The sequence below is a fragment of the Poromitra crassiceps genome (assembly GCF_964638095.1).
Source record: "Poromitra crassiceps genome assembly, chromosome: 14".
NCBI lineage: Eukaryota > Metazoa > Chordata > Actinopteri > Beryciformes > Melamphaidae > Poromitra > Poromitra crassiceps.
The window spans coordinates 13,302,334-13,327,330 of NC_139633.1; the positions used below are offsets into that span (position 1 = coordinate 13,302,334).

Below are 24,997 nucleotides of genomic sequence, written 5' to 3' on the forward strand. Positions count from 1 at the left end.
TCTCTAAATCGGACCAGTTGTAGGCTATTAGGCTACATTTTTTCCTCTGCCTGTCGCGCTCACTGCATTCACTGCAGCCAGGAACGTTGCCACTCATTTTATTTTGAATTGATAATCAGGCTCGTTTATATGCGTTGTAACTTCGTGTTGTGATTTGCATTGACCATTGGTTGGATTTGAGCATGCAGGGGACGGGATGATATGGCCATATGGGGCAGATCCCCATGCGTAATCACTGTGGCAGCTGCTGGTAACGGGGAATTGCGTTTCCCTTCAAACTGGCAAATTAACAAAATGAAAATCGCTAAAGTAATAGGCCTACCGCTGTATAAGACTGGAGACAGACACAACTTCACAAATTATAGACCTGTTTCACTACTTCCACAATTCTCCAAAGTTCTTGAAAAACTCAACAATAGACTGGACAAATTTATCAATACATGCAATTTACTTAGTGACAGCCAATATGGATTCAGAAGCAAATCAACTTCACACGCATTGATGGAATCAATAGAAGATATAACAAACTCCATTGACCAGAAACTGCACTCTATAGGGATATTATTGACCTCAAAAAGGCATTTGATACCATCAACCATGATAGGAAACAATACGTGAAGTTAGGCCCTGTGTTTTCCTCACCTCTTCCTTCATGCTGTCTGTCATGATGACACTGGCAACGGCGCTGATCGGGTCGTTTTGTATCTTGTCCCAATAAACACCGTTGCTGTGGCGAGGTGAGTGCTCAGTAGCCTACTGGGTAATACTCTCCCACTAAATCCATTAGGTCCTCTTTGCGCGGCTCGCGAGACGATGGTTACTTGTGTGGTTTTGCGGTAAAAGTGGCTCTCCTCTTGACTTTGACCAGCCAAACAAAAGAGACTGCGTGGCGCGCGCCTAATTAGTTGTGGCAGGTGAATTCTGCCCCGCCACTTGTCGCAAGTCACGTGACGTTTGACCACACAGAGGTCATAGAGTCAACGCTGTGCAGCCAATCCATTTAGAGGGATGATATGATTGGCTGCTGCTAATCTTCCACAACAACACAAATCACAAACCACACCGACATCAAAGGTGCACCTGTATAAACAAAATGCCGATCCCAGGCCTTGCAGACATGTTTTGTTTTTGTGTGTGTGTGTGTGTGTGTGTGTGTGTGTGTGTGTGTGTGGGGGGGGGGGGGTTAAGGAGAAGTCAGTGAGTTGAGGTTGTGCACACACGCGCGCGCGCGCACACACACACACACACACACACACACACACACACACACACACACACACACACACACACACACACACACACACGCACACACACACGTGCGCAGATGCACAGTGCGCCTTTCAGTCCATTCCTTTGTCTGGGTGGATCCAGGTTTCAGATATGGCATTTCCCATTTTACACTGTGCCATTTTCACGTCTAGGTCTAAAAGCTCCTACCAGAGTCTTCACGTGAAGTGAAGAGGTTATCCGATGCAAATGAGTCAAACGTTGAGGTTGAGCCACTCCCCGATCTGCGTACTGCAGTCAGGGCTACTTGCACTCGCGCGCCAGCCGATTAACATTTTGTGGGCGTTCCCACACATGCCGACTGTCTATAGTGGGCGTGTTCTGTAGGGGGTGAGTAGGCTAATGTTATTAAGTATTAAAAAGTAGAATGTTACGATTAAGTAAAAATAAAAAAATTACGTTTAACGATTGTCACATTTCAATTTAAACGGATTTTTTTTTCTTTTTTTTCTCAATTTCTCGCTTATGGGCGTGCTCTGTACTTAGGGGGCGTGCTCTGTACTGGCTCCGACCGGAGCTAGACCCTTCTCAAGAAAGAGTCTAGAAACACCAACGTTTTTTTATGACAAACTAGCATTATGGTTTGATTGCGTGCTTATGTAAGTAACCCAAGTCCATTTCCGCGGTGGTACTTATTTGTCCCACGGTAAGTAAACTTTTTATCGAATACCGGGTTAACTTAATTGTTTGTGTTTGTTTAGTTAAGTTAGCTGTCGTTAGCCTGTTAGCCCGGGGAAAGTTAGCAAGGAGTAGGAGATGAGTAACGTTAAGAGGCGAACTTTAGTTAACTTAGCTTAGCTAGACGGTAACTTAACTAGCGTTAGCTAACGTTAGAGCTGGCTGCTGGTTCAACGTTAGTGTTAATGTTGCTGGACTTTTGCTAACGTTAATCTTTCTCTGCATCTGGCCCCTAACATTAGCTCGCTATAAGACATTCAAGCACACCGTAGTTAACAGAGAATAGTTCAGTTAGCTGGTTCCCTAATGTGAATTAGTTGACCTAAGTTGTGTGCGTGTGTGTGTGTGTGTGTGTGTGTGTGTGTGTGTCTGTCTGTCTGTCTGTCTGTCTGTCTGTCTGTCTGACAGACAATGCAATAGTCGTCTAATTGTAATTGTTTGGGACGGATGAGAGAGAAGAATGAGTTAAACACTAGGCATGTTGTCATTTGCCTCCAGTTCTTCAGGCTCTAGAGTCTATAAGCTGCTGAAAGCGAGGCCAGGGGAAAAGATGGGGGTGTGACCAACTGGAACAGAGAGACTCAACGCGAGAGAGAGAGAGAGAGGCTCTGTATCACCTGTTGCAGCCCAAGAGCAGAGAGGAGGCCAGCAGACGAGCTGTGTCATGATGTCAGAGGGAGAGGGGAAGGCACCTCCAGCTGCAGAGGGAAACAAGGCGGAGGCCACAGCAGCAGCACATGTAACCGCTAACCAGCAGCAAGGACCAGGCGGAGCCGCCTCCATGCCCCCACCTGCCACCACAGCCACGGAGGATGAGGACGAGAGCGAAGATGAATCAGACATTCTGGAGGAGAGTCCGTGTGGTCGCTGGCAGAAACGCAGAGAGGAGGTAAAGGAGGAGCAGGGCCAGAGCAGAGAGAGGGGTGGTTGGATGGTAATGAGAGAAAAGGATGCCCAGTCCAATCCTTCAAAGAGTTATAAGCCGTTATGCAATGAATGGGCCACATGCGTCAAGCAAAACCACACTTACCATTGCACTCTCTATCAGTCAACTTGGAAATGCCTGTGGAGACACGTTTCCGTGCCTGTGCTCGACAGAGGTATCAGGTTTTATGATGATTTGACAAACTGTTGAGCAGTTATGCCAGTTTAGTGATATACCACACCGTTTCTCAAGGTTTTTAGTGGGACTTTATCCAATTTGTAATTTAGAGTCATAATGACAGGGCTATACTCAGACTGGTTGGTGCATTATTCAATAGAATTGTGTGGATGTACGGTACCCAACAAAATAGCCTTCAGTAGAAGATCACTTGGTTGATTCTGTTTACCCCCCCCTCAGTACTCAAGTTTATCCGATTCAGCCATTTTATAAACTATTTATGTATACCGTTAAAATAATGATAAAGCTTGAAGCAGGCATGAAGTCAATGGGAGTTGTGGGTGGGATGAAGGCGCGCCAAGGAGGCGCTGAGAGGAAAACAGAAGGCTTCTTGTGTGAATGGTTAGGCGTCAATTCAGCTTGTGCCTGCCTCAAGCTTCAGCTCTACTTAAGTTCTCCATCCTGTGTGAACAAGGGCTTATGTTATTAAAGTTTGTTTGTTTTGGGGTTTTTTTTAGCACCCCCCCCCCCCCCCCACACACACACACACACTTTCGTTGGTGTGTTGTCTCCTGTTTTCAGGTTGTACTGCACCCTCTGGCCATGTGTTGTCTCATCATAATCTACTTTTTCCATTCACTTCTTCTGTAGGTGAATCAGCGTAATGTCCCAGGGATAGATGCTGCCTACTTGGCCATGGACACAGAGGAGGGCGTGGAGGTGGTGTGGAATGAAGTCATGTTCTCAGAAAGGAAGAACTTCAAACTGCAGGAGGTAATGCTTACACAGTTAGCCTTGGGAAACTTGATAGTGTGTCTTTGTATTGTCCATTCTAATACTGGGATGACAGGCAAGGATCGTTTAAAGGTAGACTGATATTGTTGTGTGTGTGTGTGTGTGTGTGTGGGGGGGGGTTGAGTATGAGGTCAAGGTACTTAATATATGGATTGGGACAGTGAGCTAAATATACTCTTTTCAATGTTGACTCATTCAGTAATAAAGGTGTCACATCAAAATGTGAAAAAGGGGCAAAAGAACAGACTTTCCATCACAGGTGTTTGTTTACCTTGATGTTTAACTATGTTGAAGATGACAAAAACGCCTTGAATAGAGTACTTCAGGAATGACTACTAAGACCCGGATGTTAGCACTTCCTGGTTCCCTTGTCTCAAAGTCAATATGATTTTTGTATGGGGATTTTGGTTAAATGCCAGAAATAAGGTCTGTGGTTAACAAAAGTTTATGAAACAGCGCCCGTTGTAGTCAGCAAGATAACTAGTATACTACTATATACTACTAATTAGAGAGCCGATTCCAGCAAGGGGAAGGAGGAGGACGACGAGGCCTGGTAGGAATGAGCACTGCCAGTTCAGCGGGCGTGGCGACTTCGAGGGACGGTAGAAAGGAGCGCGCGCAGTGTGCTCTGTTTCTAGTCTTCATAAATGAGGACCACTTTCATGATTTTTGAAGCATAAAGTCGAACTGAACCTGTTCGTCACGTGCATAATGAGTCCGTTTCAGACTCAAAACATAGTTTGTCTAAGATGACAGGTTGAGAGGCGGGTCATAGTATCATGTCGATGATTTTATTTGACAATTCTGGGGACTGGATTGGGCTTTGGCCAATCCTAGAGCTGCCGAAAATAATCGATTCAGAGATGCATCGCGATGCTTAATAGGACGATTCTGAATCGATTAACAAATATCAAAAATCGATTATTAAATTTTTTTTTTTTTTTTTTTTTTTTTTTTTTTTTTTTTTTTTTTTTTTTTTTTTTTTTATAATCAAATAAAATAGAATGTAAGTACATGCAGTTGTTTATTTTAATTATGGATCATAATACAATGCAATTCCAAATGCACTTTTATTTTAAAAGTAGCCACACAGTGAGAAAAAAGAAAGTGAGAAAAAATAAATCATGTATTGGGGAAAAAGTGATGCATCGATTTAAGATGCATCGTATAATCGAATCGAATCGAATCGTAGACTTGTATAATCGAATCGTATCGAATCGTGAGATCAGTGAAGATGCACAGCTCTAGCCAATCCTGGCGTGTTCCGCCTCCAAATCGAGTGGGATTCAGTCGTGTTGTGGTGCTCCCCTCGGGAAGAGCCTTTTGACGGGAGGAGTGGATGTCAGCGACCCGCAGGCAGCCAGCTGCCTTCGTGTTGCCGAGCAGAGAGTGCAGCACGTCGGCCTGGAATCTCCGAGGTGCAACCCCTGACAACCAAGCTCTCGGTTGCGCACGCCATTATCGCTGCTATAACGATACGATATCCCTGGAATGCGCGTTTTAACGAGCCAGTTACATTTCTTTGCATTCTTAGAGATTATAGTTTTTGTTTTTGATCCATGTTTCTAACAATTGGCCAAGTTAGTAGTTAGTTTATGGGATATGAATTCTGCCATATGACAGGCACTAGGCACCATTTTCTCCTTCATTTGGAAGAGAAAATTATCCAGAAATGAAGATTTGATTGACAGCTGCATGTCGTGATATGATTGGTTGAAATGGGGTAGAAATTTAATAGTACAGGCCAGGGTGACGTCAGCAAACTGTAAATTACTGTTATCAATGAGATTTTGAAAAACGAACTTTTGATGTGAAAAAGTGTGAAAAACTAAAGAAATTAGAATGTTGTGATTTGTTTGGCATACATTATTAAATAGGTGTACTGCATACCCAGGTATTTGAACTAAAAGAAAAGAAAAGTCGTTCTTGGGTTCAGCTCAACTATCGTCCCAACTCCCATAAGTTATTGGTTTATATATAGTAATATATAGTTTATACAATTTTGTGGACACATTATCATTCAATCATGCACATTAAAATCAATTAAATTAAATGCAAAGTACATTTTAATTGCAGTCTTGTCATGATGTCTAAAATGAATGTGACTTCAAACATAACTGTTCCAAGTTCTCACTCTCTCTGAAAAAATGTTCCCCCTTGAATCCCCCCGTGTTCATTGGGGATTTGTGCAATATTGAATTTGTTGTGTGTGTGTGTGTGTGTGTGTGTGTGTGTGTGTGTGTGTGTGTGTGTGTGCGCACGCGTCTCTGTGTTTAGGAGAAAGTAAAGGCGGTGTTTGATAACCTGATCCAGTTGGAGCACCTGAACATTGTCAAGTTCCACAAGTATTGGGCCGACACCAAGGAGAACCGGGCGAGGGTGAGTCTCAGACTTGTCAAAACATTCAGCCTTGAAGTTCACCAGTTCAAAATCATTGGACCTGTTTTTTTGGAAGAAACCTGTTTTGAAAATGGTAAAACCACTTTCACATGTTCAAGATCATTTAGAATACATTTCCAGCTAAGCTGTTAACTTCAAAAATAGTATCAACATTTCCAAAGTAAAACAAGCTGTCTTTCCCCCCAATATTTGAATAATGTCTGTGCTCTAATTTGCTCCTCATTCTTGAATGGTTTACTTCACTTCTTCCTCAGGTGATTTTCATTACAGAGTACATGTCATCAGGAAGCTTGAAGCAGTTTCTGAAGAAGACAAAGAAGAACCACAAGACAATGAATGAAAAGGTAATAACCGTTAGTGTACAGAACCATCAATAAAGCTTTGTTTTTAAGGATGAGGGTATTTGAAACATCTAGGCCCTAAATGAGCCAGACATCTTGTGGGGATGTCAATAGCCCCTTCATCGCAACAGGGAAAAGTGGGGTTTTCCAGTGCCATGGCCATTTCAAAGATATTTTGAACATTGGAGTCAAAAAGCATTATTTAATTAGTCTAGCAAACAAATAAAAGGCCATTTTGGTATCAGTAAAAAAAAAAGGCAAAAAGCATTGCAAAAAATATTTGTTTTATTTTGACAAAGTTAGATCACATGATGTTAGATCACATGGTGTAAGCCAGAGTTATTATCCCTGTTTTTTTTTTAACTGTGGCCATTAAGAGCTCTGATAAGGTGTGTGATTCTACAGGCTTGGAAGAGATGGTGCACACAGATCCTCTCAGCCCTCAGGTTTGTTTCCATTTCTCAGATAACGTAATCAAACTAATACAGTCAGTCACCCACAGAAGAATTCACCAAACATGGGGCGAAAAAAACATATTTTCACCCATCGTGGCGAAAATGTCGCGTTCATCTCTTATATAGTTTGTTTGTTTTCTGTCTTGCAGTTACCTCCACTCATGTGACCCTCCCATCATCCACGGCAACCTGACCTGTGACACCATCTTTATCCAGCACAACGGCCTCATCAAGATCGGATCAGGTATGGAATTACACTGCCGGGTTCCTCGCTGGTTCTTATGTAGCGGACCTGGGGCGGCGTCGCGTGGATGGACTCAAATGACACTCAATTATGGATTGATAGGAAATTTCACATGATTCTACAGCAGATTCACAAGGGGAAACCTCTGTTGTTGCATGTATTTTTTTTTTACAATATGGACGACTGACATCTACCTGCAGTTGCTTAAATGTATCGGCACGTAAAAAGGAACAATCGAATCGTTTACTTTTACTGAACAATATAAACTTGTCATTTGACAAAATGTGGATGCAATTTCCATTTGATCCATTAGATATTAGCCTCTGGTCCCTCCCTCTCTTTCATACTCTTGTCTTTCTCACCTCGCCTCTCTCTGTTCTCGACTTGCCCTCCCCTCTCTTCTCTCCCGTTGATTCTCTCCTGCTGTCTTTCCTCTGTAGTTGCTCCAGACACCATTAACAACCACGTGAAGACGTGTCGAGAGGAGCAGAAGAACCTGCACTTCTTTGCCCCAGAATATGGAGGTAGAGATTACAAAGCAAACCTTGTATTTACTGTTGTTCTTGTTGTTGTTGGACTTGCTGGTCTCCCATGTGGCGACACTGTGTGCTGACCTTCAGACTAAGCCGGACAATTGAAAATATATTGGTAAACATTGAAAATGCATTGGCGTCTTTTGGAAATTATACTTTTTTCCCTTTATCTCTAAGGTTTCTTGTAATGATATCTTATTATGCTGACATAACAATAAAATGTGTTTTTTTGTGTTGTGTTGTGCAGGCCAGAGCAATTTAGAGTGAGAGTGGCGTCAGCGGAGGACCAAAATGTGTGACTCATTAGCCAATGAACAGCCAGGAAGGGGTCTCGCGCTACTTTTGAATCCTAAAATAAAGCTTATAATGTACAATTTGATAAAAAAAAAAACTTTCAAAGTACAACAGAAACTGTCCATTTTGCTGCAACTCTCGTCCCTGGCACCTCAATGGTGCAATGAGCTTCCACCTTCAGTCAGGACGGCTGAATCACTGCCGATCTTTCGGAAAAGACTAAAGACACACCTTTTCATGCTCCAACTGGGCCCTTCTTGAACCAACTTCTTTTTTCTCTCTAAAAAAAATATAACTTTACCACTATTCTTTCAGATGTTGTAGTTGTCATAGACTGTGTTGCATAGTTGATTGCTCTATTGCTGACAAAAATGTGTTATTGTAAGTCGCTTTGGATAAAAGCGTCTGCCAAATGACGTAATGTAATGTAATATAACTCGACAGTGCTGCTTAATCCAGGACCTTACTTCCTGGAACTCTTGAGAGTAAAAAAACTGCTCCATTGGAGTGAATGGAGATGTCGCGACTCTTCTATATACACGACTCTGGTTCAGGCTACATATGAAAAGGCCTAAGCCATGACCATTCTTTCTTCTTCTGGGACAGACAGTAGCCGTACTGACAGAAGAAGAATGAATATCTATGCTTTGACATATCTGTATATTCCCTCTTTGTTCCTTTGTATTCTCTCTCTGTGTAGCTGTTGCTGATGTCACCACAGCTGTAGACATCTACTCCTTTGGCATGTGTGCCTTAGAGGTGAGATGGAACCCATAACACATGATGGAATGGCCTAAGCCACTTCCTGAAAGAATCTAACGTGTGCATGTGCATATGTGTTCTAGATGGCGGTCTTGGAGATCCAGGGGAACGGAGAGTCTTCCTATGTGTCTCAGGAGGCCATCAACAATGCCATACAGTCCTTGGAGGATCCACTGCAGAGGGTAAGGGGCGGACGAGGGCGTGTGCTTTTGCAGGATCAAGATATTAAGAGATAATTATCCCATAATTGCATAGGGTAAGCTTATGTTTGTATGTTTTTTTTTTATCCCATTTTTATCCCCCATTAGTGCTAATTTTTAAATTTATTTATCCTGGTTGCTACTCCACCCTCTGCCGATCTGGGGAGAGCCGAAACTGGCTCCATGCTTCCTCCGAGACATGGGCAGTTAGCCAGCCGCTTCTTTTCACCTGACAGAGGAAGCTTCACCGGTAGGACATAGCATGTGGGAGGTTCACGCTATTCCAACCAGTTCCCCTCCCTCTGAACAGGCGCCCTTAACTCATTGAGTGCCATGGACGTCCTTCGACGTCCAATTAAATAGTGACGTAGAGTGCCACGGACGTCCTTCGACGTCCAATGCGTTTTTTGACGGTGGGACGTCGATCAAAGCCTTCCGCAGCTCCTGTACAACTATAGTAGCTATTGGAGGTCTATAACCTATTTTACAGAACCCTTAGGTGGCGACAGTGCTCTCCAGATTACAGAAATGTCAGGAATACACAGCCTGAAATAGCCTTGATCATGCTGCAGTCCAGAGCCATGTAGATTGTTCTGGCTGCAACTGACGGTGCGTGCGAACACAGTCAATCCGCGCACACAACTGAGTCCTTCTGCCTCTGTCTGTCTGTCAGCATAGTTTCTCCACATGATTAGCCGCTAGAAAAGCAGCAGCGCGACACTGAAAAGCCAAACCTTTCACTGCAGTCCGCGTGTGGCTTCTCCATGTTGCGCTGCCTGGGAGGCGGCGCACCAAAAGCATTCCGAAAATAGACGCTTGGTGCGAGGCTGTGTGTTACTAGTGTGGGGAGGAGTTTTCAGCTGAGGGGGGGGAGGGGGGGTGGGGCACGCAGGGCAGGACACAACTACACCACATCACTACATCAGAAAATATTATCTAGAGTCAGTGAATGTGCTTGAAATTAGGGATGGGCATTTCTAGCAAAAACACTATTCGAAATTCGCTGGCCAAATTCGAATTTAATTCGAATTTCGAAAATAAAAATAAAAATGTAAAAAAAATTAAAAATGTTTTTTTTTTTTTTTTTTTTTTTTTTGTGTGTGAGTGAAATGTTGCATTGTCTCCCCTGATTCTAAGTCTACGGCTTTATTAATTAATATAAAAAGCTTCTGCTGTGGATTTTTAGCTCAAACAAGCATTGCACCACTGAAGTAAAGAACATGTTACATGACATTGACATTTTCGAAAATAAAAAACAGTTTTGACAATCATGAGTGGTTCATTAAATATTTAGTAGGCTCAGGTCTGAGTGCCAAAGGGGTGCCAAAGTCACCCCCTCTCTCCCTCTTCATGGGATTTCATCCGCCATTCATTTTTCCATAAACCTTGCTTAAAATGCTTATAAAAATTGTTTTACTTGCTCAAACCAAGCGATTTGACTATACTTAGAAATAGAATCAGGGGAGACAATGCAACATTTCACAATTTTTTTTTTTTTTTTTTTTTTTTTTTTTTTTTTTTCGAATTTCGAATTTCAATAATAAAAGTCGACCTTGATAATAACAACGATTATTCGAAAATTCGAAATTCGATGCCCATCCCTACTTGAAATGCTGCATTTCACAAAAGGCTGAATATCTCAGCTTATAATTTGAAATGCCTGAAAACGCTGAAAACAACCTATCTTCTCCGGCTCATAACTAAAGAACGGAAAATGGTATCAATAAACTTTTTTTTGCTGATGATACAATAGAGTCTCCTTGTTCTTTTTGCGTGTTCGGTGTTTACATAGTAATATCACACAATATTCTGTGGGCCTCGAGAAATCACTGAAAACGCTCTGAAAACTCTGGCACTGGGAGCGTCCGTTCTCCAAAAGTGGCTGGCACTCAATGAGTTAAGGACCAGAGGAGGAACCACATTAGCAACCAGGATATTGCATGTTTTGGTCAAGGGGATTCCTATATGAAGGAAACCCCCGGGAGGCACGGGGAGAACATGCAAACTCCACACAGAAAGGCCCTTTTGACGACCCCACCCGGGCGGTGGGCACTCGAGGACATGCGGACGGGCACGCATTCCTTCAGCGTTCACAGCGTCCCAGGTGGGAATCGAACCCAGGACCTTTGAGCTGTGAGGCGACAGCGCCGCTTACCACTGCACCACCGCACCCCCCCTATGTTTGAATGTTTAAATGTGTTTTAAAGCCCCCGAGGTGACAACAATTTTTCCTGTGCATGTGTGTACATGCACGGAAATATGCCCACACACACACACACACACACACACACACACACACAGATGTTTAGCCAGAAAGTGTGTGACTCATCCAGGTGTTTGTGTGTTTTGTAGGAGTTCATCCAGAAGTGTCTGGAGTGTGATCTGAGTAGAAGGCCGACAGGGCGAGAGCTCCTGTTTAACCAGGCTCTATTTGAAGTCCCGCTGCTAAAACTGCTGGCTGCGCATTGCAGTGTCAGCCACCAACGTAAGTCTTAGCGTACACACACACACACACACACACACACACACACACACACACACCACATCTGTCAAGCATTGGGTGGTTGTCTACTGACATTTTCCCACAATAGTTCACATTAACCTTGCGTATCTGTTACTGCTCAAATAGCCATCCGGTCTGAGATCCGCCCGACCCGGCGCCAGATCCCGTGGCTCTCACCGGCCTGCATCGGCAACTTGTTTCCGCTTTGTGCTGCAGTGTTATCGCTCTATTGTGTTATTTAGTTTGAGTTCCTCTTATTTTTGTGTATTAGCTACATGGCTAGCTACATGGCTAGATAACTCACATCACATTTATTTACCCGTTTTCAGAGCAGAATTAGTTTTTCTGGAGCACAGGCCGTTTCCTTATCCACCGGATCTGCAACTGCCGTTTGCACTTTTTACCCGGATGAACAAATGCCAAACTTTTGGCTCCAGACTAAAGTCACATCAGTGAGTTGTTGTTCTCCCACAGGACAGGATTACTGGAGGGTAGCTTTGGTTTGGTTTTAGTGCACTTTCATCAAGCCACAGTCATGCATTCAAATGGAGAGAAGGCATTTGGGAGATAGTGGAACCAGTGTGCTGTGCTTTGCAGCGACGGTCATGCCATGCTCAAAGTCAATGTTCAGCTGAATCCCTCAATGCCTCTCTGATATACTGTAGCAAACCACGTGCATATCACTTTCTGTGGGAGTGTTAATTTGTCACGAACAGGAAGGTTTACTTATTTTTATTAAAAATCTTTTAACCAGGTTTGTCCCATTGAGATCAACAGGGAGACCTGGCCAAGAACAGCAGCAAACCAACATTTCAACAAAAATCACATAAACACATACATTTGAATAACATCAAAATGATCACATAAAAGATTTGCACACAGACAGCCTGTTTTCAATAGATTTCACCATAGCTTTAAAACTGTTCAGGGTTACTAAGCTATGAAGTTTAAAGCTGTGTTCACACCGAGATATTTATTTTTCTCTCTGTCGCTCGATTCAACCCTTTGGAAACACTCTGTCGCTGTGTTTAAATCGCTCGTCAACAGGCACAAGAATCGACGGACATCTGGGGGCTATAAAGTTATGCAACGTCATGATGTTTGTCCACTACGAGCCACCGTAGTTGTTTACAAGCTAAGCCTATCGGCATGCTCCTAACGCGAGCTCTATACGGGTAGTACAGACTTCACTTCATGTCAGCTGTCAGCCTGTCAATCAGCTGTCAATGCGGTTTGTTGCCACACAATAAACCAGCGGTTTGTTCTAAGGCAGTGTGATCCTTGACTCACTCTCACACGGCAGCCAATCAGCGTTGAACAGCGAGCGACTTTTGCCAGCGTAATTTCGCTCGAGTTGGGATATTTCATCTCGGGCGAGACGAGCGAATGTTCGCCCTATCGCTCTGTCTCTGTCGCTCGGATGCCCAGCGATTTTTCTCCCGGGCGAATATACACTCAATCGCTCGTTTGCATTGACTTTGTATCTAAACTCGATGCCAGCGAAAAACTTTAATAGGTCGCTGTGAACGCACCTTTAGATCAGCCTGTAGATTGTTCCATGCAGTGGATGCAGTAGAAAACCTAAAAGCTTTCTTTCCTAGTTCAGTTGGGACTAATAATAAACTGGCGACTGAGTGTATATTGTAATATTACGGTTTCACACACAAACACTTAATGCACTAGAGATCATCTGAGTGTTATGCACAGCACACGCCCCAAAACGTGCATGTACTGATTGCACTATAAGCGCAATGTGCTCTCTGGGTTACAAGTGTTTTCCACACTCACGCCATCATCTGCCAGTGAAAACTGAAGCAGGTGTCAGTGGGAAGCATTTTATTATTCTAACAACCCTGTATATCATCTAGTCAATCCTCAATATTTTGTTTGTCCAGACATGATTCCTGAGAATGCCTTGGAAGAGATTACCAAGAACATGGACCCCAACCTGGTCATCGCTGAGAGGAAAGGGGGTGTTCAGCTCAAGTAAGGGAGAGATGCCTTGACACTTTCCTTAATCTTTCCCCCCTCAAAAATCTTTTGATTGTGTTTTACACAGATTTAATGACAGATCGTAAGATTGTAAAGTGCATTGTAGAAAGACGCATCATGCAACCTTATCCCAGACCCCTCTAACCCACCCCCACCCACAAGCCAGAGCTCCATTATATAAAGATGTATTTAGTCCCTGGAGTAACAAAGAAAGATGCTGGAAGTCAGGTTTTTATGTTGAAAACAAAAATGGAAGTGAAGGAGAATGAGTAAATAAATTAATAAATAAGAAAGTAAAATAAGACAGGGCGTAAAGAGACTGATACAATTATACACGGTGTACTACTGACATTATCAGCGGAGAGGCACAAATCAAGTGAGGGAATAGTTCTTCAGTTGGACTGGCGGTTATGGAAGTATTCCAGGAACAGTCTCCACACCTTCTGGAACTGTTTGTTTGAGTTGCGAACTGAGTAGCGGATCTTTTCAAGACTGTCCCTCAGCCATTGAGCGTGAGTGGGCGGATTTTCCTTAGTCTTGTTTCCCTTGTATCACCATAGGTAATCCATACTGTAGATAGTTTTTAATTAATTTGAAATGATTACCACAGTTCTAATTCTGTGGTTATAAGACCAGAAACAGTAGAATCAAGCCTTAGTATCATCGTCATCATCATCATCATCAAAAGGGAGTAAGGGGACATTTAGACCAAAAGCGCTTTTTTCAGTCAGAACGCTATAAAAATCATGTTGAGAGCGCTTCCATTGTGCACAAAACACAGCGCACGGAGTGTTTTTTTGTCCTCCGTTTGTTTTCCCCTGTAGTCGCGCGCAGTACAGATCAGAACACAACGACCACAAGGACGGTAGCCAGCTGGTTTTGTCTGTTTGATGTTGTTCACTGTCAACATAAAAGCCAGATTATTGCTAATTCTGGCAGTAGCAGAGGTTGAAAATCCCTCGGGAGGAGAAAAGGTAGGAAGAGTGAAAAAGACGAACAGGGCGCTTTTCCTCAATGTTCAACTTTTTTCAGCTTTAAAAAACGCCCACAGTGCTCCTCCAAAAACAACAGATGCCACCAGTGCTGAAACGCCAGGTGCGTTCATTAAAAGAGGAGCACGTCTAGCGCGTCCTTACATAGACAATGAATTACAGAAAGACGCTGGCAGCTCCAAAAATGCTTTTGGTCTGAATGGCCCCCAAGTGGGCTTTGTTTGTTTGTTTGTTTAAATTTTTGTCCCACATTGGAGGATGTCATAGGCATTGTGACATCATCAGTGGTGCGAAGTTGAGCAATTGTGCACTGCGCATGCCAATAGAGCAGGCGAGGCCACGCAGTAGCCGAGCTGCGGGCGAGCTGCAGGGGTGAGCGAGGCCACGCAGCGGCCGAGCTAGCGAGCCCGCACAGCGGGTGAGCCTAGGAATTGAGCATTTCTAGTATTCTATATTTGGCCTACAAATGCATGGGGTTTTCTTTTCCCCCTCAGGCTTTCACAGTTTCCTGCCTTGGAGCTGGATAAATTCCTGGAGGATGTGAGGTAAGAAACAAAAACAGCACCTCTACAACAATGATCAGAACAAACTTTCATTATACTGTGTGTTTAAGCATGCAGAAAGCACATTGTGTGTGTGTGTGTGTGTGTGTGTGTGTGTGTGTGTGTGTGTGTGTGTGTGTGTGTGTGTGTGTGTGTGTGTGTGTGTGTGTGTGTGTGTGTGTGTGTGTGTGTGTGAGAGTGAGAGTGAGAGTGAGAGTGTGTGAGAGTGTGAGAGTGTGAGAGTGTGAGAGTGTGTGAGTGTGTGAGTGTGAGTGTGTGAGAGTGAGTGAGTGAGTGAGAGAGAGAGAGAGAGAGAGAAATCAACCAAGTCACATACATGGAGTCATTTGTTCTGGTTTGCTCCCAAAGATGCAATACAATATCCTGCCACATGGGGCCAGTAGTAGACTATTTGGCTGTTGTGTAGACCCCTGGGAAAGAAGAATTCAACCCATATGACTTTTTCAACCAACTACAAAAAATAACCCATAATTACAAAAGTGCAATTGTTTTGCAAATTTATTGAAATTTGAAACCTTTAAATTTAAATAAGTATTCAAACCACTGTGTTAGTAGTTTGTAGAAGCACCCTTGGCAGTCATTACAGCTTCAGGTCTTACTTATGTCTTACGCTGGATCTTCTCCCATTCAAACTCAGATTTGTCCTGTAAACAACATACACCTAAATCATCACGCCAGTGTAAGGTCTTTGATTCTCTGAAGCAGTTTGTCCTCCAGAATTGACCTCTGTTTGGCTCCACAGTCAGGAGGGGTGAATACTTTCTGAAGGCCTGAGCGAAAAAATGCTATTTAAAATGTTTTGTGTTCTAAGAGATTCAGTTGCAAAATAAATATTTTCTCTCTTTCTGTTACGCCCACCCTCTAATGGTTCCCTCCCGCACCTCTCTCTCTTCCCTTCTCCCTCCCTCTCTCTCTCTCTCTGGCTCAGGAATGGTATATATCCCCTGACGGCGTTTGGCCTGCCTTGTCATCAGCAGCCTCAACAGGACACTGTTAAGTCTCCCATCGTCACCCCCTCGGTCAAATCCCCCACCCCCGAACCCGCCGAGCTCGAGACACGAAAGGTGTGTTCTAGACCCCAATCGATAGATCGGTCCACCGATATTATCGGCCGATAGCCGATATATCGGCATCGGCCAATATGTTGGCCGATATTGCAGATATATATTTCTTTTTAATTTTTTAAGTTATAGACAGCATGTGTATATTTGATATTTTTTCTTAACTCAAGTTATATTTTATATTCTATTTGTGCTTTTCTATTTCTAGTTATTTATCATTATTAAATTCCCAGTGAAGTTTACTGTTTCATTGCATTGATGTCATTTTGAACAATAAAGTTGATTGATAAGCTGTAAAATATCCTGCATACATTACATACATGTATCTCAAGTCAGATCTTTGTCAAGTGTTTGATATTTGAGGGATCATTGATTTTTTTTTAATATAATGTGTATAATATAAGAATATCGGCTGATATATCGACATCGGAATTATTTTACTCCCTAATATCGGTATCGGCCTCAAAAATCCAGTATCGGTCGGGCTCTAGTGTGTTCTGGGACTGTACCTAAACCATTAGAGCTAACAAGACCGTTTCTGTAACCAACCTGTCATTCTGACAACCATTTATATTGACATTTCCATATATCTCCTATAGGTTGTTCATGTGCAGTGTAACATTGAGCCAGTCGAGGAAGGAGCAAAGTATCACGTAAGTCTCTTGATCATCTATGGTCTTTATTGATCCCAATCTCTATACATATTTATTGGTTGGCCGTGGATATTTCAACATGCCATCAATTCAGAATTGTTTATGGGCAACCTAAGTTCCAACAATGTGGTATTATTCAAAGTCATTTGTTGTTGTTGCAATTCTTTTGCATTTAATTTTCTCTGTTGTCTCTCCCATCTCTTAACAGCTAACATTACTGCTGAAACTGGAGGACAAACTGAACAGACATTTAAGCTGTGACATGTTACCGAGTAAGACAAACTCTTTTCTCTCCCTCTCACACACGCACACGCACACGTGAAAAGTTTAGGTTTTTTGTAATGAAGATTCTTGTTCTGAATGTTTGTCATACTGGTCACATCCCTGTATAGTGTACGCAAACACACAGAGACGCACACATTTACAATCCAGCCAGGCAGCAGGTTGCTAGTCATTCTTTAGGTGTGCGTTTCCTATTCTTGCTTTAAATGTCGCGGACCAGATTCCTGTAAAAATGTGGTGAGGGAAGAGGATTTCCTCTTTTCAAATGTCCATCACTGCCCTCATGTGGTGAGGGAAGAGGATTTCCTCTTTTCAAATGTCCATCACTGCCCTCCAATTTCCAATCACTCAATAGTACAATGGTCCCTGCAGTCAGAGGATAATTTGATATCACTGAAGGTGCGTGGTATCGGCATGAGAGAAAATAAGAGAATTTAAGGTTGTGTGTGTGTGTGTGTGTGTGTGTGTGTGTGTGTGTGTGTGTGTGTGATTGTGTGAGTGTGAGTGTGAGTGTGAGTGTGAGTGAGAGGATGAGAGTATGGGTGCCCTGTTACTATTCCAGGGTGCAGCTAGAGCAGGAACAACAGCATTCAGGAAAAAGTAATCCAGCACACACCAGGAAAAGTAATTGATATATGAAAAAAAATCAATCCTCTCCTTGTGTGTGCTGGATTACTTGTGTGTGTGTCTGTGTGTGTGTGTGTGTGTGTGTTGGGGGGGAGCACAGCCTAGTCCACTGTCCCCTCTCAGATTGTACCTCCCACATAGTTGTGTCCGTGTGAATCTCCATATGTGCACACTGAGGCGTGTGTGAAAGTGACAGCGAGATTCCAGAGAGAGTTTGGAGCTCATATGGAGTCACAATATACGCCAGGCCATTTTAAGCTTCCCTAGAGAGACAGCCTGCGTCGCTGACGTCTCGTGAAAACCTCGTATCTCAACATTTTGGACATCTCTCTTTTCCGTTTGGACGGAATAATACAATTGTTTTTTTCAAATGTGGAGTGTATGTTTCATGACATTGGTGGGTGTCAAATGTATTCAAACACATTTTCCTGTCAGATTGTTCGCCTTTTTGAATTCCTGACATTTGGACTTGTTGGAGATACAAGGTTTTCATCTGGCTGCAGTGTCACTGGCCAGACCCACGGGAGGAGCAAGAGAAAAGGATATCAGATACGCACAACTGTTGCAATGGCCATGAGAATGTGGGGGAGTGTGATCCAACACACACACACATTCACACAGGCATGTGCAGTGTGTGGAGAATGAGAGGCATGGCTGCAACTGACAGCTGACAGTATCCGTGTCAGGAGCCAACCATCTCCTCACTGGATTTTATATCTCACACACTGTACAGCCCTGCACACACACGCACGCGCGCACGCACACACACACACACACACACAAACAATCACACACACGCACGCACACACACACACACACCAGGCAATCTCGCAGACACACCCTGGCCTCTCTGAATACACTCCCTCTTGCTGCAATCAGAGGATATTCTTTGAAGCCTTCCTTATCAATATGCCAAAGTCCAGTGGCACTGCACTGGGTCACTAGTTAACTGGACTCCTTTCCCCTCTCCTGGTCCTCCCACACACCCCACACTGGGTTCCCCTCTCCTGGTCCTCCCACACACCCCACACTGGGTTCCCCTCTCCTGGTCCTCCCACACACCCCACACTGGGTTCCCCTCTCCTGGTCCTCCCACCCCCCACACTGGGTTCCCCTCTCCTGGTCCTCCCACACACCCCACACTGGGTTCCCCTCTCCTGGTCCTCCCACACACCCCACACTGGGTTCCCCTCTCCTGGTCCTCCCACCCCCCACACTGGGTTCCCCTCTCCTGGTCCTCCCACACTGTGTTCCCATTCGCTGAGTGTTGAGCTAGACAGTTGATTGGTCTTGCTTTCCCCTCTATATTAAGGAGTTGCGCCGCAAACACACTGTATCCGAAAGCGTCGCCGCACATGAATTGAGCTGGACAAATGGATCATAATTGTGGCACACATTATGTTTGGTTACACCCCACCTCCCCCAAATCCATGTGATCTTTGCCAGCACTAGCAGGCAGTGGAGGTGTTTTCATGGCCCGTCGATTTTTAACCAACTACATGTAGCTGTCAGTAGATAACCAAACCAGGAATATGACAACACAAAGGAATACATTGTTAGATTGTCCAAAGACCTTGATATTGTGAAAACAAAAAGGATACGATCAGCCCACCTGGCCAGGGCTTAGAAAGAGGGCTGGGGGGCTAGAGAGGATTTGCACTGTAGCTGAGAAACAGGCTTATGCTCTCATTAGTGGTTTGGCCTGCAAACCTAAGCAGCCGTGTCCACAGAGAACGTGTTTTTCAGATCCGGATGTGTTGGGAAATCATGTCCAGAGCGCTCCCAGCGCGTACAGACCACAGCACACGTCCAGAGCGCTCCCAGGCAGCGCGTACAGACCACAGCACACGTCCAGAGCGCTCCCAGGCAGCGCGTACAGACCACAGCACACGTCCAGAGCGCTCCCAGGCAGCACGTACAGACCACAGCACACGTCCAGAGCGCTCCCAGGCAGCGCGTACAGACCACAGCACACGTCCAGAGCGCTCCCAGCGCGTACAGACCACAGCACACAGAGCACAAGTCCAGAGCGCTCCCAGCGCGTACAGACCACAGCACACAGAGCACAAGTCCAGAGCACTCCCAGCGCGTACAGACCACAGCACACGGAGCATACGTCCAGAGCGCTCCCAGCACGTACAGACCACAGCACACGGAGCACAAGTCCAGAGCGCTCCCAGCGCGTGCAGACCACAGCACACGGAGCGTTTTTGTTTTGTTTTTTCCCCTGCCGACTGTTTGTGTGGCAGCTCAGTCATGCGAGGGGACTCAAACATTTTATGCAAATCAAAGCCTCGGTCTAAAATACCTTCTGCCTGTTTGTTGTTGTATTTATCCCACATACAAATTGTTGTCTCGCGCGATTTCACCGCGAGAACTTGTCGGTCTCGTCACTCTAGCTGTCTGGCGGAGCGGAGCCGTGACGTGCTCTGCACGCAGCCGGTTAGTGTTTGCGAAGCACAGAGCACGTAGCAAAACCGGAGCACAGCCGCAACGCAACGCAAATGCAACCAGTGCGATTCCCCAGGGAGTGTGCTTAAACGCCAGGTGCGGTCCAGGGGAAGAGGAGCGCTCCTAGCCTGTCCTCACCATAGGAAGTGAATTGCAGAAGTGCGCTGGCTGCTCAAATACACGTTCCCTGTGGACACGGCCACTAATGGTGCAAACACACCAGATGCTGAAGCGGATGAGGATGCGCTGCAAAGCTTCTGCATGTGCAGCCAGTTTCATTTCGGCCCGGGCGTTAGTTTTGCCGTCTGGTCTATTTCTTGTGCGACCCGCCAGCAATTGTGTGAAGCCAGGCAGAAAGTCAATGCAAGTTGTAACCGAAACAGAGGAAAACGGAGGACATCTGGTGTTCTCACTAACTGGGCCGGTGTGTGTGTGTGTTTCAGATGAGAATGTTCAGGAGCTGACTGGAGAGTTGGTCCAACTGGGTTTAATCAGTGAGGTGAGTGTCTGTTTCTTTAAGAGATGATCCGATCACATTAATCGTGCGTGCGTGTGTGTGTGTGTGTGTGTGTGTGTGTGTGTGTGTGTGTGTGTGTGTGTGTGTGTGTGTGTGCGTGCGTGCGTGTGTGTGTGTGTGTGTGTGTGCCTACGTGGGTGATGATGGGTGAGATTGAGCGTGCTATTTTTATCTTGAAGTGTTTGAAACTGCAGGTGATTTTGAAGAGCTGAGGTGACCCCGGTCTCTCCCACACACACACACACACACACACACACACACCCTAGAGTGTTATGCACATTTACTGATATACACCCACACATACATTTAGTCATCAACAATTACATACCTCTCTCTCTCTCTCTCTCTCTCTCTCTCTCTCTCTCTCACACACACGCTCACACTCTCTCTCACACACACACACAAACACACACGTTCCCACGCAGATGCCATATGGTCATTCTAGCCCTCTGTGGGCTCAGGTGTTATATAAATTCTCCCACATTTTCTTCCTGTTAATGGATTTAATAGATACGAAAACACTTTTCTGTCTTTTCCATCGTACTGACGTGTGTGTGTGTGTGTGTGTGTGTGTGCGTGTGTGTGTGTGTGTGTGTGGGGGGGGGGGGGGGGGTTGAACCATACTGTTGATCAAAAACTGGCAAGTCTTGTTTAGTGTCTTTTTAGTTCTATCCTGAATTGTTGTAAATCTGTGTTTTCTCCGTAGGTCGACCAGAGCCGGATAGCCTCTGCGGTAGAAGAGGCTATCACCCAATTTCCTCAGTAGAAATGGTTCCCTCCTCCCTGTTACTGTCTCTCTCACTCCTGTTCTATTTTCTTCATAATTACTCAATGCAGTCACTGTAGTTAGTGTTGTTTTTCCCAGCTTCTCTTGGAATCAAACAACACCCCTCATGAGCAAATATAAGGCCATTTTTCTCGATGAATTCATGCACACTCAGAAGCAGCCTTTTGCATGATATACTTTAATTGTGTTCATGAGGAGGTCAGCTGGTAAATTATCCTCATTGGAAGGTCCTCTCCTACAGATGAGAGGATTAACTCTCTCCTACAGATGAGAGGGTTAACTCTCTCCTACAGATGAGAGGGTTAACTCTCTCCTACAGATGAGAGGGTTAACTCTCCTACAGATGAGAGGGTTAACTCTCTCCTACAGATGAGAGGGTTAACTCTCCTACAGATGAGAGGGTTAACTCTCCTACAGATGAGAGGGTTAACTCTCCTACAGATGAGAGGGTTAACTCTCCTACAGATGAGAGGGTTAACTATCCTACAGATGAGAGGATTACCTCTCCCTCCACAGAAGAATGTACTGTATGCCATCCCCATACTGCTTCCCCATTTCACTTGGTTCCTCCTCTCATTTGGTTCTCAGTTTTTCTGCGAAACCTCCTAGCCTTAACTTGGACTTGTGTGATATGTTTACTCATATCTCCTAATCATAATCAAATCAAATATTTCATTTGGCATAATTTGAGTTACAAAATGGGAAAGTAAGGGTATGCCCTTTAAATTCTACTCTGTATGAATTTGACATTAAACTAGAAATGTCGTGCACTTCACACGCTCACTTCTAGCGTGCCTTGCATGCTTCGCGTGCTCGCCCAACTGAGCAGTTGTGCGCTGCGCAGAACCCCTGTAGTAGTGAGATATCCAGGATTGCTATGCTCCAAAATGCTGGATTTGGACTATAAATGTATATCATAGCAGTTGTATTTAGGGCTAGCATCTTGCCATTTTCTTTCTGGAGAAGAAGATAACTTAGTTACTGTGAGATACAAGTCAGTGTTACTCAATTTCAGTTTATACGCGTTTGTTTTTATATTTTTTGCTTTTAAAGTTCCTCTACCATATGCCTTCTTGTGGATTTACACATACGCACATGCCTTAAAGTTCTCTATCTCTATCTTTTTTGTATTCGTTGTTTAGCTATTTGCTGCTGGTTGGGTTCACACATGCTATTCTGCCTTTATTACAGTTCTATTATCATCTGCACAATGTTTTGACTGTGTGTGCTGAACTCGGCTGCCACATACTGTGGAGAGATAACAGCCTTTTCCTCAGTGACATCCATATGGGAGGGTCAGATGGTTTATTTATGTTATCAATGTATGATGTATATTTTTGTTTTGTTTTTGTTTTTTTAACTAAGTGTTTACTGTGGCGTGGTGTCGAGGCCACATTGTCGAGCGTCTGAGCCAATACAATGCTGTAGTGTTTCTGTTGCTCTTTTTGTCAGGTTGATAACAGACCATGTGCTCAAAATGCGACCTTCTGGTTTGATGATATTGCCCCTCCCACAGTGCATAGTGCATCCAAACATCAACTCAAATCTTTCATAATGGAGTTTATAAACTGTGTTGTTGTATATTCTGCTGTTCAACCAGGATTAGACCGTGTAGGAGCTTAGATGTCAGATGAAAAGGTAGTGGCCTGACAGGTGGGTGAGCTGGATCGTGTCAAACCACAAGGATGCCATTGTCTTCCATCTGGTCCGTTATTACACCTTAGGGCTGGGGTCACAGGTGATTCGATACAGAGGGTTTGGCCATCCATGTTTACATCCTGGAAGCCACCTTAAGATGCGCTTGGTTTAAGGTGAAGGAGTTGCCAGTGGCTGATTTGTGACTTTTTGGCTCAGAAGTCAGCACCCTCCTAGATTGTGTCCAAAAGCTCATGCAATAAGAGTGCCGAAGTCACGCCCTCTTCCGGGTTAGGCATGCGCACCAAGGGATTTTCCGCCATTCATTTTTTCCATAGACATTTCATAAAATGCTTATATTTTTTTTTTTTACTTGGTCAAATCAAGCGATTCAGCTATATTTAGAATCAAGAGTGACCATATAATATAAAAAAGTCAAAGTTTTTTTTAGTTTTGAGAAGCATTTTACGAAATGTCTGGAAAAATGAATGGTCCCTTGGTTCGTATGTCTAACCCCGAAGAGGGCGTGACTTTGCTAACTCTATACAACACCATTATAGAGCAGTAGGATGCACAGAAAATACTCCACCCAGTCAAGTATGGTTTTATTTTCTACTTGTTTAATTGTCCTGGCATTTTATTGACAGTATACTTAAAAAAAAAAGTAAAAGTAGATGGTAGATTCAAAATGCCAGCTAAATAGGAGACTGTGAGCTTTCAGACAAAGCTGTCATCTGATGCTGGTGGCTGGGTTGCTTAGCAACAGTCATAGAGGTATGTTGTGAACCTGACTTGACTGCAGCTCAAAACCAAAATTGCCAAACTCGATTGATTCAAATTAATAGACCTGTCACTTTCGCAAGGAAGAACTCATACATTATTGTAACGTTGTCTCTATACTGTCTTTGTCATGCTGTCAGTTGGTTGATCATTCTCGCCGATTGGGGCCAAAACATAGTTCAGTCAAATATGTTAAGTGCTTGATGTACAATGCCAGACACTTAACAGCATCACTTATGAGATCCGGTTAAATCCAGCACTCCTTGTTTATCTATTTCAAGTGTATTCAGCTACTGTTGTGCTCCAGTCTGCATTCTTGCTATACTGTAGTCCATCCAATTGAATTATTAACTTTTTTCTTCTCACCGTTTCCATTTGTGAACAGATTGTATAAGATTGTATAATCCAAAGAGATGTTGTTCTGAGGCTAGTTGGGAGAATGTAAATGTCTGTTTGCTTTATTGATATTGTTAAAACCAACCAATGTGACCATCAGAGAAGCCTTATACTGACTCCCTCTCCCCTCTCTTCACTATGATGTTCAGACTTTCTTTCTTTTTTATCAATCTGTATCTTTTCCACCCAGATTGGTGGTGTTGAAACAATGGTTATTAAATAATCGTTTTGGGGTGGGCAGCTTCAGCCCTTTACTCAAGGATGTGAGCTTTTGGTAATGTTTGGTTCTTCATGTGATACGAATGGCACTTTGTGTGTGTGTGTGTACATGTGTGTGTGTGTGTGTGTGTATACCTGTATCCATTCTGACAAGAATCTGCAATGTATGACTTTGGTATTCTTTCAAATAAATATGTTAAACAACTATATGCCTCAATTTCTTCTGGTCTACATAAATATAAGTAGGCCTAGAAGGACTCTACGCTCTGCATACTACAGTTGCGTTTTCATTTCCTGCAGAAAAATATATATTTGTTTATTTTTAGGCGATTCTAGTAAAAGCACGTCCTTTGGTGATCGACCACAGGTAATTGACAGGCGAGTGCAGTGACGTCACGGCGGCTACAGGAAGTGGAGCGCCAGAGGGACGTCTGTTGTAGTAGTTGGC

The 24,997-nt window shown here is 44.0% G+C and overlaps 1 protein-coding gene across 1 annotated transcript; it reads left to right on the forward strand.

Annotated features, from left to right (window-relative positions):
* Positions 1–1,822: 1,822 nt before the first annotated feature.
* LOC310788749 (nuclear receptor-binding protein-like) lies at positions 1,823–24,745 on the forward strand. Its single transcript, XM_083650309.1, has 18 exons — positions 1,823–1,933; positions 2,464–2,854; positions 3,719–3,841; positions 6,140–6,241; positions 6,517–6,606; positions 7,009–7,049; positions 7,208–7,302; positions 7,743–7,826; positions 8,830–8,888; positions 8,975–9,073; positions 11,444–11,576; positions 13,490–13,580; positions 15,073–15,123; positions 16,070–16,205; positions 16,802–16,855; positions 17,064–17,127; positions 20,659–20,714; positions 21,439–24,745. The coding sequence occupies exons 2-18, from the start codon at positions 2,630–2,632 to the stop codon at positions 21,496–21,498; spliced, it is 1,563 nt and encodes a 520-aa protein (XP_083506435.1). The 5' UTR covers positions 1,823–1,933; positions 2,464–2,629; the 3' UTR covers positions 21,499–24,745.
* Positions 24,746–24,997: the final 252 nt, after the last annotated feature.

Excerpts from the sequence above, each read along its gene's own strand:
- LOC310788749 (XM_083650309.1), top strand. The coding sequence starts at position 2,630 with ATGATGTCAGAGGGAGAGGGGAAGGCACCTCCAGCTGCAGAGGGAAAC. Across the intron at positions 8,889-8,974 it reads TTGGCATGTGTGCCTTAGAG|ATGGCGGTCTTGGAGATCCA; the intron begins GTGAGATGGAAC and ends TATGTGTTCTAG. Across the intron at positions 13,581-15,072 it reads AAAGGGGGTGTTCAGCTCAA|GCTTTCACAGTTTCCTGCCT; the intron begins GTAAGGGAGAGA and ends TTTCCCCCTCAG.